A 16703-nucleotide genomic window follows, 5' to 3' on the forward strand; every position below is an offset into this window, starting at 1 on the left:
CAAGCAAGCTGAATGATCACATTTATTTATTTATTCAGTCATTTATATCAGTTTGGACTCATGGATATTTATTTTATAATCTGAGCTTAATCCCATATAACATTATTTACTTTGTTGCTTGAATTGCTGCAGGTTTGGCCACTGGGAGCTCCTTCTGGAAGGTTCCTATGTCCCTGTGACATACCACCATCCTCGTTTTTGGGCATTTCCTTCCTTTCTGCCACCATAAGTTGCTCCAGGATCATCTTGTACTGGTCCTGCCCCATCCCTAGAAGCAGTCATCTCTCCAAGGAGCCTGGTTCCTTTCACTGGAGAACAGTATTAGAAACCAAGAGCGGCCAGGCCGGGCGCAGTGGCTCACGCCTGTAATCCTAGCACTTTGGGAGGCCGAGATGGGCAGATCACCTGAGGTCAGGAGTTTGAGACCAGCCTGGCCAACATGGTGAAACCCTGTCTCCACTAAAAATACAAAAGTTAGCCGGGCGTGGTGGCTCATACCTGTAATCCCAGCTACTGGGGAGGCTGAGGCAGGAGAATTGCTTGAGCCCAGGAGTCAGAGGTTGCAGTGAGCCGAGATCATGCCAAAGCACTCTATCCTGACTGACAGAGCGAGAGACTCTGTCTCCAAAACAAAACAAAACAAAACAAAACAAAAATTAGCGGGGTGTGGTGGCAGGCGCTTGTAGTCCCAGCTACTCGGGAAGCTGCGACAGGAGAATTGCTTCAACCTGGAGGCCAAGGTTTCAGTGAGCTGAGATCACGCCACTGCCCTCCAGCCTGGGCAACAGGGTGAGTCTCCATCTCAAAAAAAATAAGAAAAGAGAAACCAGGAGCAGCCGGGCGTGGTGACTCACACCTGTAATCCCAGCACTTTGGGAGGCCCAGGCAGACTGATTGCTTGAGCCCAGGAGTTTGAGATGAGCAAAACCCTGTTTCTACAAAGAAATGCAAAAATTTAGCCGGATGTGGTGGTGTGTGCCTGTGGTCCCAGCTACTCAGGGAGGATAAGGTGGGAGGATTGCTTGAGCCCTGGAAGTCAAGGCTGCAGTGAGCCGTGTTTGTGCCTCTGCATTCCAGCCTGGAAGACAGAATGAGACCCTGTTTCAAAAATAAATAAATAAAAAATAAAAAGGAAAAAAAACAAGAGCTAGATGCTGGATGTTATTCATGCCACTGGGTGTCACTTCTTCCAGGCCCTCAGCTGACATAGCTAGAAAATATATGTGTGTCTCTTTACCCACGTATACACACATATGCCTCCATTATGTTTTGTATTTGTAGCCATTTACATATAAAAATGGAAGTTTTATATGTACAAACTTTATCTCCCCAAACTTAACAGGTTGTCTTGTTTTTTCTCTTTGTATCATGTCATTGCATCCCACAGCTCAGTGAAGTCCAGAAAATTAATATTCCCTTCACAGAGAAAGAAGCTGAGAAGAAGAGGTGGTTTTTGTTTTTTTGTGTTTTTTTTGAGGTAGGGTCTTGCTCTGTCGCCCAGGCTGGTGTACAGTGGTGTGATCATGGCTCACTGTAGCCTCGACCTCCAGGGCTCAAGTGATCTCACCTCAGCTTCCGAGTAGCTGGGACCACGTGTGTGCACCACCACACCCAGCTAATTTATTCATATATATATATAATTTATTTATATTTATATTTATTTATTTTGAGACGGAGTCTCGCCCTGTCACCCAAGCTGGAGTGCAGTGGCGCAATCTTGGCTCACTGCAACCTCCGCCTCCCGGGTTCAAGCAATTCTCCTGCCTCAGCCTCCAGAGTAGCTGGGACTACAGGCCCCTGCCACCACGCCTGGCTAATTTTTGTATTTTTCATAGAGATGGGGTTTTGCCATGTTGGCCAGGCTTGTCTCAAATGCCTGACCTCTTGATCCCCATGCCTCGGCCTCCCAAAATGCTGGGATTACAGGCACGAGCCACTGCACCCGGCCAATTTTAAAAATTTTTTATAGAGATGGGGTCTCACTACGTTGCCCAGGCTGGTCTGGAACTCCTGGGCTCAAGCGATCCTCCCGCCTTGGCCCCCCCAAGGTGCTGGAATTACAGGTGTCAGCCACTGCACCCCAGCCCGAGGTGCAGAGAACGTAAGTAACTTGCACAGATGACACAGTTCTGGAAGGAGGTTTCAAATCCAAGAGAAGAAACTTTCAGAGGCTTGGAAGCCCAGCCCTGCCCAGCCTCCTTGTATCCTGATGGCTGGAAGACCAGCCCAGCCCTCAAGAGGCTGCCTGGCTGTGATCAGTGAGATTCATCATGAGGATGTCCCCCCACTATACCCCAAGCATGTGAGCTGTGGAGGATCCCCCCATTCATGGCTCCAGGAGGTGAGTTACTGGTGGTGTGGAGCCATGATTCATGGCCAGGACAGACCATAATTAGTGGTCACTGGTGTGGCCCTGCAAAGGAGTCCAGAACAAACACCCGCTGGGAGCTGGATGAAGTCTGGGGTGCCTGACTCCAGGGATGGGCCGGAATCAGGCCCAGCTGGGAAGAAGCACATGGGTGAAGGCCAGGTGGCTGGTGTTAGGAGCCTGTGGGCAATGAACTGGAGAAAGTAGAATTCCCCACCTGGTGCCTGCCCCTGCCCAACCCTCCCCACCATCTGTGGCTTGATCCTTTGGGGCTCAGTATAAGCCCCTCAACTGCCGCTGGGCTGGTGCTTCCCCTAGGCCTCCTCATCTCCCCAGGCCTGAACCGGCCCAGAGCGTCTGTCTTCACCTGGCCCTGCCTAGCTGCGTGTCTGTCTCTTTCTCCCTGCCACAGAGGGTAGGCAGGACCACCTTGGCCACTGTGTGCCTAGTGCCAGTCTCCTCTGCTGAAGGAGCAGATGCATGCATGGTTGGCAGGTAGTACCTGGAGCCTTGGATAGGGGCATTCAAGGAGTGCCCGGGAGGCCCCTGGAGAATAGGGATTGGAGGGGGGCAGCAGGCAGAAGCCCCGCAGCCTTTCCTTGGGGAAGGAGTGAGGGGACTGATGAGAGAACCCTGAAATCCACATCCCAGGCAGACAGGCAGCTTGAGTCCCCCAGCCTGCTGGTCTTTGGGAAGCCTGGCACAGGGCTGCACACTCCCACTAGGGTTCAGCTCAGCCCCTGTGGATGGGGGGCTCCACGAGGCCTAGAGACCTCCCCCAAGCCCCTCCCCACAAGGGGCTGAGTGGTCACTGGGGGTTGAGCTCCAGTTGAGCACTTCCTGAGAACGCTCTGGGTCCAGATGAAGCCAGGCTTCTCAGAAAGCCGGACTCTGGAACCCAAGAGCCTGGGTTCCGGCCCCTGTGCTGCCATTTTCCTGCTGGGCAACTGTGGCCCAATCATGGCATCCCTGGGAGCCTCAGTGAGTGCGAAGCTGTGGGTCAGGCTTGGCACATCGCAGGCGCTTGATAAAGGGGCACTGCTGCTAGGAATTCTTCTGTGAGAGTCTCCTAGGGGACATGGTATGCTGTGGGGTTTACAGGGCTTCATGGGAGCCTTAGGACGTTCCCAGTCCACAGTGCCCCTTCCCCTCGCCATCCAAAAACACATACTGGGAGCCAGAGATGCCTCACACACAGCTCTGTTTGCAGTGTCAGAAGGAGAAGCAAGGAAGGTTTTCCAGAGAAAGAATACCCAGGGGTGGGCGGGAGTGCGCCTAGCATTGAGAAGAGCTTACAAAAGACTGTCCTGGCCAGGCACGGTGGCTCAAGCCTGAGACCCCAGCACTTTGGGAGGCTGAGGCGGTTGGATCACCTGAGGTCAGCAGTTCGAGACCAGCCTGACCAATATGGTGAAACCCTGTCTCTACTAAAAAATACAAAAATTAGCCGGGGGTGGTGGTGTGTGCCTGTAGTCCCAGCTACTCTAGAGGCTGAGACAGGAGAATTGCTTGAACCCAGGAGGTAGAGGTTGCAGTGAGCCAAGATCGCACCCCTGCACTCCAGCCTGGGTGACAGAGTGAGACTCCATCTCAAAACAAACAAGACTGTCCTAGTGTCAACTTTTCAGACTTCTGGGTTTTGTTGTTGTGTTGCTGAGTGCCTTGTTATTTACTCCTTGCCTTGTTCCCCAAAGGAATTGAAGCAGCTCACAAAACCCGGAAGCCTGAAAAGTCAAAAACTCAGAAGTTTGGCTGGATGTGGTGGCTCACGCGTGTAATCCCAGCACTTTTGGAGGCTGAGGAGGATCGCTTAAGCCAGGAGTTCAAGACCAGCCTAGGCAACATAGTGAGATTCTGCCTCTACAAAAAGTAAAAATAAACAAATTAGCTAGATGTCATAGCATGCACCTGCAGTCCCAGCTATTTGAGAGGCTGAGGCAAGGAGGATCACTTGAACCCAGGGGGTTGAGGATGCAGTGAGCTATGATGACACCACTGCACTCCAACTTGGGTGACAGAGCAAGACCTTATCTCAAACAACAACAACAAAACCCAGAAGTCTGAAAAGTTACAATGTGAAAGAGGACATCAAATGAAAGGAAAAATCATGGTAGGAAAGAAAGATGAAGGCAGCAGTCCCCACTCACTGAGCTAGAAGACCTGGAACACTGGACAGAGGTGGTTCTGAGCTCCCTAGTGGCCGAGGAGAGGAGTGAAAGCAGATCCCGGTCCCTGATCCGGTTCATGAGAGGATGAAAGCACAGCCATTGTTCTGGAGACACTTTCTGGTTGTCATCATGGACAGGCTCCCTGGAGGATGTGCCTCCTCCCACTTCAGGATTTAGCTCTTCTACCTCCCCTGGGCTGGGGTGGGTACATTGTCTGTGCTTTGACAGTCCCTAGATCTCATGTGTTCTAGAACCCTCTCTCCCAAAGCAGAACTTTTTTTTTTTTTTCTGTTTTCTGTTTTTTAAATCCATTTCAGCCTCCTGACAAGCAATAAGATTTGGAATATTTGTTGAGGGGATGAATAAATGAACTCCTTAGTGCGGAGGTATCTGTGCATTGCGGCCATTTCTTGAGCATTGTCATTTGCAGGTCAGAGATGTGGGAGCCCCACACAGCGGGGAGGAGAGCAGAGGCGGAGCATGGGGGGTTGGGCTAACCTAGGCTTTCCAAGCTGTGATGGGGCAGGAGCTTCTCCACTAGCTCCAGGAAGTGGAACTTGGGCTCTGGGCGCCTGTTTTGAAGAGGTTGCACCCCTTTGAGGGGACCTACGGGTTGCAAGTCACGCAGGAAACGTGACCTTAGCAGTGAGGGTGGTGGAGTGGGCCAATTTCTGGATCTTTCTCTATTTAGTCACCTCCAGCCTTGTTGGGACAGGGATCTGGGGCTAAGCCGCTGTGGTCTCGGCACCCTCTGTCCCCACTTCCCCTCGAGGACGGCCGTTTGAATCTTGTCTAGTGTGGGCCATTTACCCCCGTGGGCAGGAGGAAGGTAGGAGGGACCTCAGAGGAGACTTCAAGGGCCCCCCCACTGCCCTTCTAACCTTGCAGATTCCCCTCTGGGGCCTGTTTCCTCTTCTCTCAACCAGCGATGCCAGGCTGAGGCTGTCGGTTCGAGAATCACGTAGGTAATAGCTTAGTAAAGGGCCTGGCACATAGTAGGCTCTCAAGAAAAGGTCGGAGCCTCTTGAGGAGTCTGCCTGTGATGGATGCGGAGCACAGACCCAGCGCAGTGCGGCGATTCGCCCAAGGTCACACAGCCGCCCCCCCAATTCGGACCCTGGGCGGCCTGACCCCGGGGCCGGGGCTTGTCGGGTGTCAGCGTGGGGGCGAGCAGTGTTTGGAAGAGCGGCCGCAGCCGTGGCCGTGGGTGGGAAGGGGCTTCTATTTTGGAGCGAGTGAGAGGAGCGGGACACGCGGAGGGGGTAAGGGAGGGGTGGGCTCTCTCCGGCATCTCTGTCCCCCAGTCAGTCACCTTCCTGCAACCCTTCCTGGGAGGGGCGTTCTGGGCGGTGGGGGAAGGTGGGAGGGGCGGGCGGTTACCTCATCGCCGCCTCCGGGAGGCCCCGCTCGCTCGCGCCGCCGGTTGGGGCGGCGACTCCAGGCGCGGAAGCGAGAGAAGGACAGAGACACAGAGGCTCCGGGAGGCACTGCTGCCCCCCGCGCCCCGCACCGCTGCGGGACCCGTGCCGCGAGGAGGGCGGACTTCGGGGCCCCGCGCGGCCGCCGGCGCCTGGGTTGGCGCTGCGGGGCGGAGGCAGTGTCTGAGCGCCGCTCCGGGTCTGCTCTCTCCCGAGCTTCGGCACCCGCCCGAGCCGCTCGCGAGTCCGCCACCTGTCTGCCCACTCCGTTGTCTGTCCGCCCTCCCGCCGCCAGCTCCGGCCTCGGGCCTGCCCTCTCCGGTCTCCGTGTTCCGGGGTCGACGAGAAGCGCGGCGGGGCCGGGGCGCACCGGGCAGGGCGCGCGGGGCGCACGGCCGGGGGGCGCACGGCGCGGCGCCGGCCCATGAGGCTTTCCAGAGCGGAGAGCGGCAGCGCCGGCCGGCCATGGGGGGCAGCCTGCGGGTGGCCGTTCTAGGCGCCCCGGGCGTGGGCAAGACGGCCATCATCCGCCAGTTCCTGTTCGGTGACTACCCCGAGCGCCACCGGCCCACGGACGGGCCGCGCCTCTACCGACCCGCGGTGCTGCTCGACGGCGCCGTCTACGACTTAAGCATCCGCGACGGCGACGTCGCTGGCCCCGGCTCGAGCCCTGGGGGTCCGGAGGTAGCGGCTCGAGGAGCGGGCAGGGGCGTGTGACAGCGTGAGAGGTGTGCGTGCTCGGTGCACACGTGCGTGTCCGCGTGGAGGCCTCGGGCGCCTGGCTGTGCTCCGGTATGGAGGGATGTGTGTGCTTCCTGGGATAGTTGAGTTTCAGCCCTTCCCGCCGACATGGAGACTCCCAAGCCCAGGCTGGAGGCAGGGCGATTTTGCCCAGGGGCGTTCCCTTGCTCCTGAGAGCGACTCCACCTTTGCCTGCCTCGGCTGGGGGGTGTGGAGCAGCTCGTGGTGGTGCATAGCGGTGCCTTTCCGCGAGTGTGGCGTTTTGTGTTTGGGGCCTTGAGCAGAGCTACAATGGGAGAGACTGGGGTCAGGAGTAGGGGTGTACTTACTACGGGGGCTGGTGGAGGGGTTCATTCTCTGCCCCCTCATTCCTGTGCCCTGGAGCGAAGGCTCGTTTAGTAATTTGTGCAAAGTAAAGGACAGACCTCCGACCCTACAGCAGTGAAGAAGAAAGAGCAGACAGGATTAAGCAGGGCTTCCTGGAGGGGGTGGCATTTGAGCTGAACCTGGAAGACCGAGTGAAGTTCTGAGTAAAGGGAGTGGCAAAAGCATAGCAGGTGGAAAGACCAGCAGGTGCTTACGCCAGGGGTATAAACGGTTACAGCTGACAACGTGGGGGCGTGGTGGACCACGGGGCTCCGGGCGGCCACGGGCTTTGGAATTAGTCTTAGAGGCAGTGGTAAGCACTGAAGGCATCTAGGGAGGAGAGTGGCCTGAGCCGAGTTGGGGAAAGCTGAAAAGAGGAAGATTCTGGGTAAACAGAGGGGAGACCAAGGATGTAGGAGGGTGGCTGACAGGCTCCAGGCACGATTTGGAAAATTTTACCCTGGTGGTCATGAGGAGACAGGGCCCGGGAAACTTGGGGGAGGGGCGCAGAGGGCTGGATGGAGGTGATGTTGGCCTGAGGATGAACTAGGTTTAGCGTGCAGGCCCCTGCAGAGGGTTCGAGAGCGGGAGAGTGGAAAGGAGGCTTCCGCAAACCCTGGCCTCCTGTCCCCAGGAGTGGCCAGACCCTAAGGACTGGAGCTTGCAGGACACGGACGCCTTCGTGCTCGTCTACGACATCTGCAGCCCGGACAGTTTCGACTACGTGAAGGCCCTGCGGCAGCGCATCGCGGAGACCAGGTGGGGGCGCGGCAGGTCTGGCGGTGGGGAGCTAGGGCAGGTCTGGCCCGGCCTTTGCCTGAGGGGAGTGTGTAGGGTCTCCCAACGTCGTGGGCCGGGTCTTAGGCCTTCGCCCGTGGGAAGGTCTTCAGCTGTATGTGCTCTTTTGCCCACATGGGCCTGGAGTTCGGGGAGGGCCTCTGGCTGTAGGAAGGGAATGCGCCTGCGTGTGTATACCCACTGGGGGAATTCTCCGGCCGTGGGGTCCCCGGCACCGCGTCTCTCATCTCCATTCGGCCCCCAGGCCGGCGGGCGCGCCCGAAGCGCCCATCCTGGTGGTAGGCAACAAGCGAGACAGGCAGCGGCTGCGCTTCGGACCGCGGCGCGCGCTGGCCGCCCTGGTGCGCAGGGGCTGGCGCTGCGGCTACCTCGAGTGCTCGGCCAAGTACAACTGGCACGTGCTGCGTCTCTTCCGCGAGCTGCTGCGCTGCGCTCTGGTGCGCGCGCGCCCTGCACACCCGGCCCTGCGCCTGCAGGGGGCGCTGCATCCAGCGCGCTGCAGCCTCATGTGACCCAATTGGACAGTGCCATCCATGGGCCCCACCTTGTGACTGGGACAACCCGGGACGTGGATTGGACAGGATCGCCCAACTTCACTGGGACTGGACAGGGCAATCTCTGCCCTGATTGGATGAGGCCTAAGCGACGGGCCTCTTTTTGAACCTCATTGGACCCAACCAGGTCCCAAGCTCCATTGGAGATGACCAGTCCTTTCTGGGACCTCAGTGGGTCACAATCCCACTGGATGGAAAGGATTTGGCTATGAATTTGGAAACGCGAGGCCTGCTCCTGGAGCTTCACTGGACATATTCTTTATGCCACTCCTATCGCAGGATAATAAACGGGAAAATAATTGAGTGCACCTGGGATTTCTGGGCTGGGCGGGATAACGCTTTAAATCTAGAGGTCAGAGCTGCCAGGCTTGACCTCCAGGCAGTTAACTTCAGGGTCCTCGAAAAGGTCTGAACGGCCCCAACGCGGAGTCCCCAAGAAACAGACAGGTGGCTGGAGCAAAACTTTACTGTCAGAGGCTCTGCTGGGCCACAGGTCTTCAGGACACCGGGCTGGCCCGGCCTCCTCTAAGGCATTCAATAATATTAGTAATTAAATAGCAACGCTCATCCCCCAATCGGAATGTACAACAGAGGTCCCATTGTGCCATGTGGTCCCAAAGGATCTGGTCCCATGAGGTCTCGTACTCAAGAGGCAGAGGGGGCTCCCTGATGCAGAGGGGTTAAGGCCACAAAGGAAAAGGAGAAGGGATGGGGTCTGGGGACAGTGAGCTGGTCCATCACATCCAAGAATCTGGCTCAGCCCTTGGGGTGACTGAGTGCAGGGCATGCCAGGTCCCAAGCTCTGCGGGTCCGGAGGGGCGGCGGGGGCCCCGAGGCGTGGGGATGCGTGAGGGTTTACGGTCTGGCTGTGTGTCCATCCGACCCCGTGCCCAGGTCCTCAAGGGTTCGGGGCCAGCCAGGGAGCTCCCAGGTGCATCTAGTGGCCCCCCCATGCCAGGGCAGGGGCTGCCTTCATCGGAAGAGCTGGAAAGGGCTTGGCTTCGCGGCCCAGGCAGGCCATTGGCCGTCCGGCCAGAGTCCCCAGGTTGGCCACATTTGCCACCCAGGACGCTGAGGGACGAAGAGGAGGAACTGGAGGAACAGTAGGCAGAGTCAGGAGCTGGAGGGTCAGGGGCCCGAGCTGGGTCAGGGGCTGGTCCAGTGGGGGTCACGCTAGCAACAGCCTCAAGAGCCCGGGCATTGGCCAGGAACTCCTCTTCCAGGCGCCGAAACAGCTGCTGCTCCTGCTGCGGGTCGAGCTGCAGGGGTGTGCGGAAGATGCTGGCCGGTGTGGTGCCCAACTCTGGACTGGGGCTGGAGACCCGTGAAAGCCGGGGTGCTGCAGGGCTGCGGGCACGGGGAGTCTGGGGGGTGCTCCTGCCCGAGCCCCCAGTGCCCCTGCCCCTTGGCACCCATGAGTGCTGCCCGTCTCGATCCCTGCGCACAAGCAGCACAGCCTGCTCCTCGCGGCTCTGGCTCCGGGCCCGCCGGGCAGGGCTGGGGGCTGACAACTGGGCTCCCCTGCCTCCTGGGGCCCCCCGGGGCCGGCCCCGATCCAGCCGGTCTCGGGACTGGCTGCGCAGGGCAGGAGGCCGTCTCGGAGAGGCCGGGGTGCCTGTGGTCAGCCGCCGGCTGGGTCGCTCCCTCCGGGGGCCAGTGCCTGTGTCATCACTGCGGGTACCAAGGGGGCCGCTCTGGGCGGAGGAGGCTGAGGAGTCACTGTCCCCGGAGTAGCGGCGGGAGCGGGGATGGGGGGGCAGCTGATCCCGGGGCCTGGGGCAGGGGGACAAGAGAGACAAATGGGGTACCACGGAAGGACTGGCATGCAGAACAGGCAGGGAGAGGAACAGCAGGGTATGTGGCTGGTGGACGGGGCTGTCAGGGGCATCGGTCTGTCCTGGGGACTTCCAGGGAGAAGTGAGCAGCTTCCTCCAGCCACCCAGGGCCCCAAAAGCCACGGAAGAAGAAGTTTCCTGGGCTCTAGACACCCCCCTTCCCAGAACGGGCCAGAGGAAGCAAGAGCTGGACTGGCTGCCGCCCAGCCACAGGGCCCGCCCCAGCTGTGTTGTTGGTTTGGTTGTGTTGCCATGGAGATGGGAAGCTAGGCCCGCCCCCACCCACGGGAACTTTTCCCAGGGTGTGAGTCACTCTGGCGCACAGGCAACCCGTCATGCAGGCCAGGGCTGACGCCCCCCAACCCTCTGGACCCTCACCCCTCGTCCTCCTGCATCTCACCTGGGCGGGGTCTCAGGCCCCTCCTTTGTGCTTCGTAAGCTAAGGGGAGTCATCTCAGGTCGGGAGCCCCGACGCTCACTCCCGGGAACTGGGCTAGCAGGGCGGGGACTGGGAGTGGGCGACAGCCTCTGCGGAGAAAAGGTACGGACCCTCGGCTGGGGTGGGCGATGAGCTGCAGGGAGAGAGAACAGGCAGCATGTGAGGGACGTAGCCACACAAGCGAGTCCCCTGCCCATCCACCCCCAGCCCCACCGCGGGGCACTGACCGGTGGAGGAGCAGCGGCACGGGTCGTGCTTGTCCAGGTAATGCTCCAGCGTGTCCCAGCCACCACCCACTCGCACCATCACGTGGCTCCTCAGCACCTGCAGGCGTGGGCAGGTCATGGCTGTGCCCTGGGCACCCGGCAGCCCACCACCTTGGCTGCTGCCCACTAGAGGGGCCCCTGGCCCTTACCCGCACAAAGATGAGCAGGCTCGAGTCCCCCACACGGTACTTCCCCTCCGAGACCTTGATCATGGGGAACTGGTCGGGGCAGGTGCAGCGGCCCAGGATCTCCCTCACCTGAGGCCAGAGAGAGGGTAGGGGTCAGAGGTCAAGTCCTCTTCCTGGGGCTTAATGTCAGCCATTCCAGGATCAGGAGGAAGTCAGGCCTTCCAGGGAAGTGGATGGAGGCAGTGTTACCCCAGATGGGGTACAGCTTCTACACATGACCAACCTTTTCTTTCTTTCTTTTTTTTTTTTTTTTTTGAGACAGAGTTTCACTCTTGTTGCCCAGGCTGGAGTGTAACGTTGTGATCTCTGCTCACTGCAATCTCTGCCTTCCAGGTTCCAGCAATTCCCCTGCCACAGCCTCCTGAGCGGCTGGGATTACAGGCGTGTGCTACCACGCCTGGCTAATTTTGTATTTTTAGTAGAGATGGGGTTTCTCCATGTTGGCCAGGCTGGTCTCGAACTCCTGACCTCAGGTGATCCACCCATCTCGGCCTCCCAAAGTGCTGGATTACAGGCGTGAGCCACCACGCCCGGCCTTTTACCAGCTCCCCCTTCTTGGCTCTCTGGGCCCAGGGAGCTCCCAGGATGAGATGATGGGGCTGTGGTCACGCCATGGTCTGAGACCCGGTGAGGAACATCCCACAGCTCCTAGAGCTGGGGAAACCCCAGAGCCTGTCCTCACTCCCCCTTCACCCACTTCCCAGACAAGAAGGCTGGGGCCCACAGGAAGGCCAGGCGGGCTATAGGACACAGGCGCAAGGGGCCCCATGCCCCTGGGTGGGCACTGATGCGGAGGGGTACCACAGACACGTGGGACACACAGGCCACTGGCTGGGTGAGCACGCACCACATAAAGCGCCCCACCAGAGCCAGAGCTGCCAAGCTGGCTATGTGGGCAGCCCTGCCCGCCTCCCTGCCCACAGCGGCAGTGGTGCCGCCAAAGGAAATAAGCAGGTGGAGCCTTGAGTGACCCTAGCCCAGGACAGGGGGTGGGGCCCCAGGCTCTGCCCACTGCCATCCGCTATCCGCCTCCCAGGCAGGCACATTGTAGTCCTGACCTTCTGATAAGAAGGAAACTCTTGGTCCAGCCGTTGGGGGTGGCAGGGGCCACCCACATCCTGGGAGAGGAGAGAGTTGGGGGCAGGGCCCGGCACCTTCTATGCTTAGAATCCTGCAGCTCCAAACAGGATCCCCATCCCAGCAACAGCAGCAACCTGGCTAGGCTTCCCAAGGATGCCTGGGGAGTGGGGAGACCTGCAGAGCCCCCCAGGGTACCTACTGTGTGGCAGGCACCTTGCCCAGGGCTTTCCATGCCTCATCTCAACTGAGCATCACAGCACCCACTCAACCTCGAGCCTCCCTGAGGTTCTGGGCACATCTGCCTAAGACTAAGTGCAGGGAGGGCACCGAGGAGGCGCCCCAATCATGCAGTCCCCCAGAAGAAGGAATGCACAAGCTCAGTTGAGGCACAGTTAGCACACAAAGTGAGGGAGGATCGTGCCAGGAGCCCGCATCCTGTCCCAGGCCCGGCTGGGCTGTGTCATCTCCCCAGCACCTCCCTCACTGTGGGCTACCCATTTCCTTGGGGTCAGGTATACATTCCTTGATTTGGTGCTCAACATGTGCACTCTTTGTGGGGCAGGCTGTTCTGCAGATAGCAGGGTGGACCCTGGGAGGTTCAGGGACAGATCGCAGGCACTAGCTGGGCTGTCGGGTCCCTGGCGCCTGGTGCTGGGGGACTCACCAGCTCGTCGAGGTTGCGCAGGTCGCTGGGTGTCATGCGGGGGGCACGGGCAGGAGTCCCTGGTGCAGGGGTGGTTTCAGTGGTGTCCTCCCCAGCAGCAGGGGCGTTGGGGGCTGGGGGTGCAGCACGCAGTTCCCGCTCAATCTCCTGCTCGAACTGCACGAGGCGTGGGGCGAGCAGGCCCAGGCGGGCCCCACGCCGTGCCACCTCCAGCAGGCATAGCACCACGCTCTTCTCGTTCTTGCGAAGCACCAGGTCCTCAGTCTCAAACATGAGCACCTCCGGCACACCCAGCTCCGTGCGGCACCAGCCGATGAAGGTGGCCACGTTGTCGCGGGCCATGAAGGAGCCAGGCACTACACTGTGTGCCTGGAAGGCCACACCTCGGGCCGGTCGGGCAGCTGCCAATGCACGGGCAGCCTCGGTCACGGCGTTGGCATGTTGGCACAGGGTCGTGCCCGTGGCCAGCCCCGTCAGGAAGCCATCACCACCACCCGGGAGACCCAGGCCGTACAAGGCATTGAGCCACTCGGCCAGGTCCTCCTTCATGGCCTCCACGTAGGCCTCACTGGAGCGAAATGGCCGCACGCTCTTGGCCGCCGAGCCCGCGATGCCCGCCACCGGGTCCGCCATGCCCGGACCGGCCGAGTCACTGTAGGCAGGAACACAGGTCAGGATCGCTGTGGGGACCCAGTAAGGGCTCAGTACAAACTAAGCTGCTGGCCACCTGCACCAGTCTGTCACTCAGGGCAAATGCCTGGTTTACATGTTGGCTCTGGGAAATGTCGGTGCTCCAAGTTTCCTCATCTGCGAAATGGGTACAGTAACATTCCCTGCCTCATGGGACTCTATGGGATAATTTTTATAAACTTAAGGTCCATTAAGTGTTTGCTGTGTGACTTTTTGGGGTGCAAACTGGGGCTTGGCTGGGGCCTCCCTCTCAGGCAGGGAGGTGCCCATTGTGAAGGGCTGGGACCTAGAGAAGTGAAGGCAATGGCTAGGGCCCCCAGAGGACACGAAGGGAACCCAGGTCCTGACCTCAGAGTGGGTTATGTGCATGGCTCAGGGCTGGTGCCCATCCCACGTCCTGCGGGAAGGTCCCCGCACCTTCCTTGGCCCCCCTTCCATAAGGGCTGTGCCATCATTAACAACGACATAGCAGCAGCAATAGTGTAACAGCACGACCGCACTAGGGCTGAGCGGGCGGAGGCATTATCTCCATTTTACAGATGAGGAAACTGAGGCGCAGAAAGGGCCGAGCTCGTGAAGGTCGCAGAGCTGTGGGTGGAGGAGCCCGGGCGTCCAGGCGGCACAGCGTGGCCGGTCTCGGCGATCCAGGGCCACGGCCAGGCCCCGCCTCCTCCAAGAAGCCTCCCTAGCGCCCCAGGCCGGTGCCAGCTGGGCCAGGACTCAGAGCGGCCTCCGCAGGCCCCGCCGGTGCTCGGGCCTGGGCCCAGAGAGGGCGCGGGGCCGCCCAAGGTCACACAGCCCCGGGGAACAGAGGCCGCGGACGTCGCTTCCCGGCCCTCCGCCCCCGTCCATGCGCACCAGGCAGGGAGTGCTGGGGGTCCCCGCGCTCACCTGGCTCATCCCGCGGCTCCGGGGAGCATCGCCCCGGCGGGGGCCGGAGCCGGGCCGGGCCCGCCGCAGGGAGGCGCCGCCCGAGCCGCAGCTCGATCTGTCCCGCGCCGCGGCCTCCTCCTCGCCGCCGTCTCCGCCCCGCCTCCCTGGAATTCGGATCCGGCCCGGAGGGGGCGGGCGGGGCTGCGCGCTCTTAAAGGGGCCGCCCCTTTCCCGAGTCGGCGGGGCAGACAGGGGAAGAGCTGGGGTCTCCCCACGCGATCGGGCCAGGAATCCCGGGTCTTCAAGCGCTCTCGACGCAGAGGGCCCCAGGGTCCCCAGACAACTGCGACCGGCCCAGGCGCCCCAGCCCCACCCAGCCTAGTACCCGGGGCCCCGTCCAACCTCTTTGATCCCCTGGGGAGGAGGTTGGGACCTTTTAATCCTCCACCTCCCCGGACGGTGGGCTCCCCGGGCTGGCGCACAGCACGGCCTGTTCCCAAGATGAAGTCAGGAAGCGATAGCGGCTGGGCGCTGCGAAGTCACCTCCTCCCGGGTGGATCTCCCCTGGCCAGATAACCGGCACCGCCGCGGGGAGGGGAGGATGGCCCTGGTGACTGAGGGCTCCTTGTGCTCACGGAATGCTCGGTTTTGACCTTGAGATGAGGGGAACCGGTTTTACAGATGAGGATACTGAGGCTTAGAGAAGTAGGCAGATGGCCAAGGCCAGAGTTCCGCACAGAACAGGGAACGGGGGCATCGGAGGCCGGCCGGACACGGGAGGGTTAAGCCCCACTAGGCTCTTTTTAAACTGCAGAGGACAGACCGCCGGGATCAGCGGGAAATCCTGCCCCCTGCTGCTGCCGGCTGGGTTGGGCGGGACGCCGGGCGGGTCTGGGCGGCAGCCATGCTACACGGGTGGGGCCGGCCTGCAGGGAAGCGCCGCCGACCACAGCCAGGCTCAGAGCTCCAATAAATCTCCTACTGTGTGCTACCAACACTGCTCTGCGCCCTTGACCTGGACTGGCGTGTCACCTCTGTGAGGGACGCTCATGCCCAACCGGGGCACCGTCAGGAGAGCAGCTGGTGGAGCCGGGATTTGAACATGATTATGATGACGCCCTGGTCCACAGATCAGCAGCATTGGTTGAGCACCTGTTGTTAGCCAGGCCTCTTGGTGCCAGGCACTCACAGACATCATCCCAGAGTCCTTGTGATTTTTTCTTTTCTTTTTTTTGAGACAGTGTCTCACTCTGTCCCTTGCTCAGGCTGGAGTGCAGTGGCTAGATCTTGGCTCACTGCAACCTCCACCTCCCAGGTTCAAGCGATTCTTCTGTCTCAGCCTCCCGAGTTGCTGGGATTACAGGCGTGAGCCACCACATCCGGCTTTTTGTATTTGTAGTAGAGATGGGGTTTTACCATGTTGGCCAGATTGGTCTCGAACTCCTGACCTCAGGCGATCCGCCCGCCTCCCAAAGTGCTGGGATTATAGGCATGAGCCTGTGTGACTTTTTCAAAGTTGTTTTCTCACCTCAGTGCCTGGCATGGCACTTCCTCCAGTGAGGAAGGCAGAAATTAACAATCCTCGAGGCTGACACCTGCATGGCACCTACTGTGTGCTGGGTCGCTTTGGGCACTGGAAATCAACAGCAAAACAGCAGGGAACCAAGCAGTGCCAGCTCTCAGGGCCTGCTGTCCCAGTGGCAGGGAGGCAGCTTCAGGGCAGAGACAGGGATGAGGTGCAGGGGAGACGGGGAGGGAGCTGGGTGAGGGTGTGTGTGTGAGGGGGGCTGCAACTTAAAATCCCTCATCAGGAAGGGAGATGAGGGAGGAAGCCCGGGGATATCTGGAGGGGAAGAGGGAATGGTCAGTGCAAAGGCCCCAAAGTGTGCATGTGTCCAGCATGCTCAAGAAGACTGGGGAGGTGGCTAAGGCTGGAATACAGGGAGGTGGGTGAGGGAAGAGGTAGAGAGATTAGAGAGACCCCAGGGCTGGTTAAGCAGGGCCTTGCGGGCTGTGCCTCTTTTGAAGGACATGGGAGCCATGGAATGATTTAGAGCAGGGGTGGTTGGCTTAGGTCTTTTTTTTTTTTTTTTTTTCTGAGACTGAGTCTGGCTCTGTCGCCCAGGCTGGAGTGCAGTGGCCGGATCTCAGCTCACTGCAAGCTCCGCCTCCCGGGTTTACGCCATTCTCCTGCCTCAGCCTCCGCAGTAGCTGGGACCACAGGCGCCCGCCACCTCGCCCGGCTAGTTTTTTGT

General features: G+C 59.9%; 2 protein-coding genes across 4 annotated transcripts; one reads left to right on the forward strand and one right to left on the reverse strand.

Moving 5' to 3' along the window:
* The first annotated feature begins 5969 nt into the window (after positions 1 to 5969).
* On the forward strand, positions 5970 to 8716 carry RASL10A (RAS like family 10 member A). 2 transcript variants are annotated; one of them, XM_005567674.4, is made up of 3 exons: positions 5970 to 6638; positions 7696 to 7820; positions 8104 to 8716. In XM_005567674.4, the coding sequence occupies exons 1-3, from the start codon at positions 6420 to 6422 to the stop codon at positions 8369 to 8371; spliced, it is 612 nt and encodes a 203-aa protein (XP_005567731.1). In that variant the 5' UTR covers positions 5970 to 6419; the 3' UTR covers positions 8372 to 8716. The 2 variants fall into 2 exon arrangements, with proteins under 2 accessions (XP_005567731.1, XP_015312811.1); XM_015457325.4 differs by having other exon boundaries at positions 7696 to 8716.
* A 147-nt stretch (positions 8717 to 8863) lies between these two features.
* Positions 8864 to 14598, reverse strand: GAS2L1 (growth arrest specific 2 like 1). 2 transcript variants are annotated; one of them, XM_005567675.4, is made up of 6 exons: positions 14467 to 14598; positions 12886 to 13537; positions 11103 to 11210; positions 10915 to 11011; positions 10649 to 10820; positions 8864 to 10186 (listed from the first exon to the last, which is right to left on the reverse strand). In XM_005567675.4, exons 2-6 carry the CDS (start codon positions 13516 to 13518, stop codon positions 9151 to 9153), a joined length of 2046 nt encoding a protein of 681 aa, XP_005567732.3. In that variant the 5' UTR covers positions 13519 to 13537; positions 14467 to 14598; the 3' UTR covers positions 8864 to 9150. The 2 variants fall into 2 exon arrangements, with proteins under 2 accessions (XP_005567732.3, XP_045219791.2); XM_045363856.2 differs by having other exon boundaries at positions 12886 to 13565.
* Between the last annotated feature and the right edge of the window lie 2105 nt (positions 14599 to 16703).

Source organism: Macaca fascicularis, chromosome 10 (genome assembly GCF_037993035.2).
Source record: "Macaca fascicularis isolate 582-1 chromosome 10, T2T-MFA8v1.1".
Taxonomy (NCBI): Eukaryota; Metazoa; Chordata; class Mammalia; order Primates; family Cercopithecidae; genus Macaca; species Macaca fascicularis.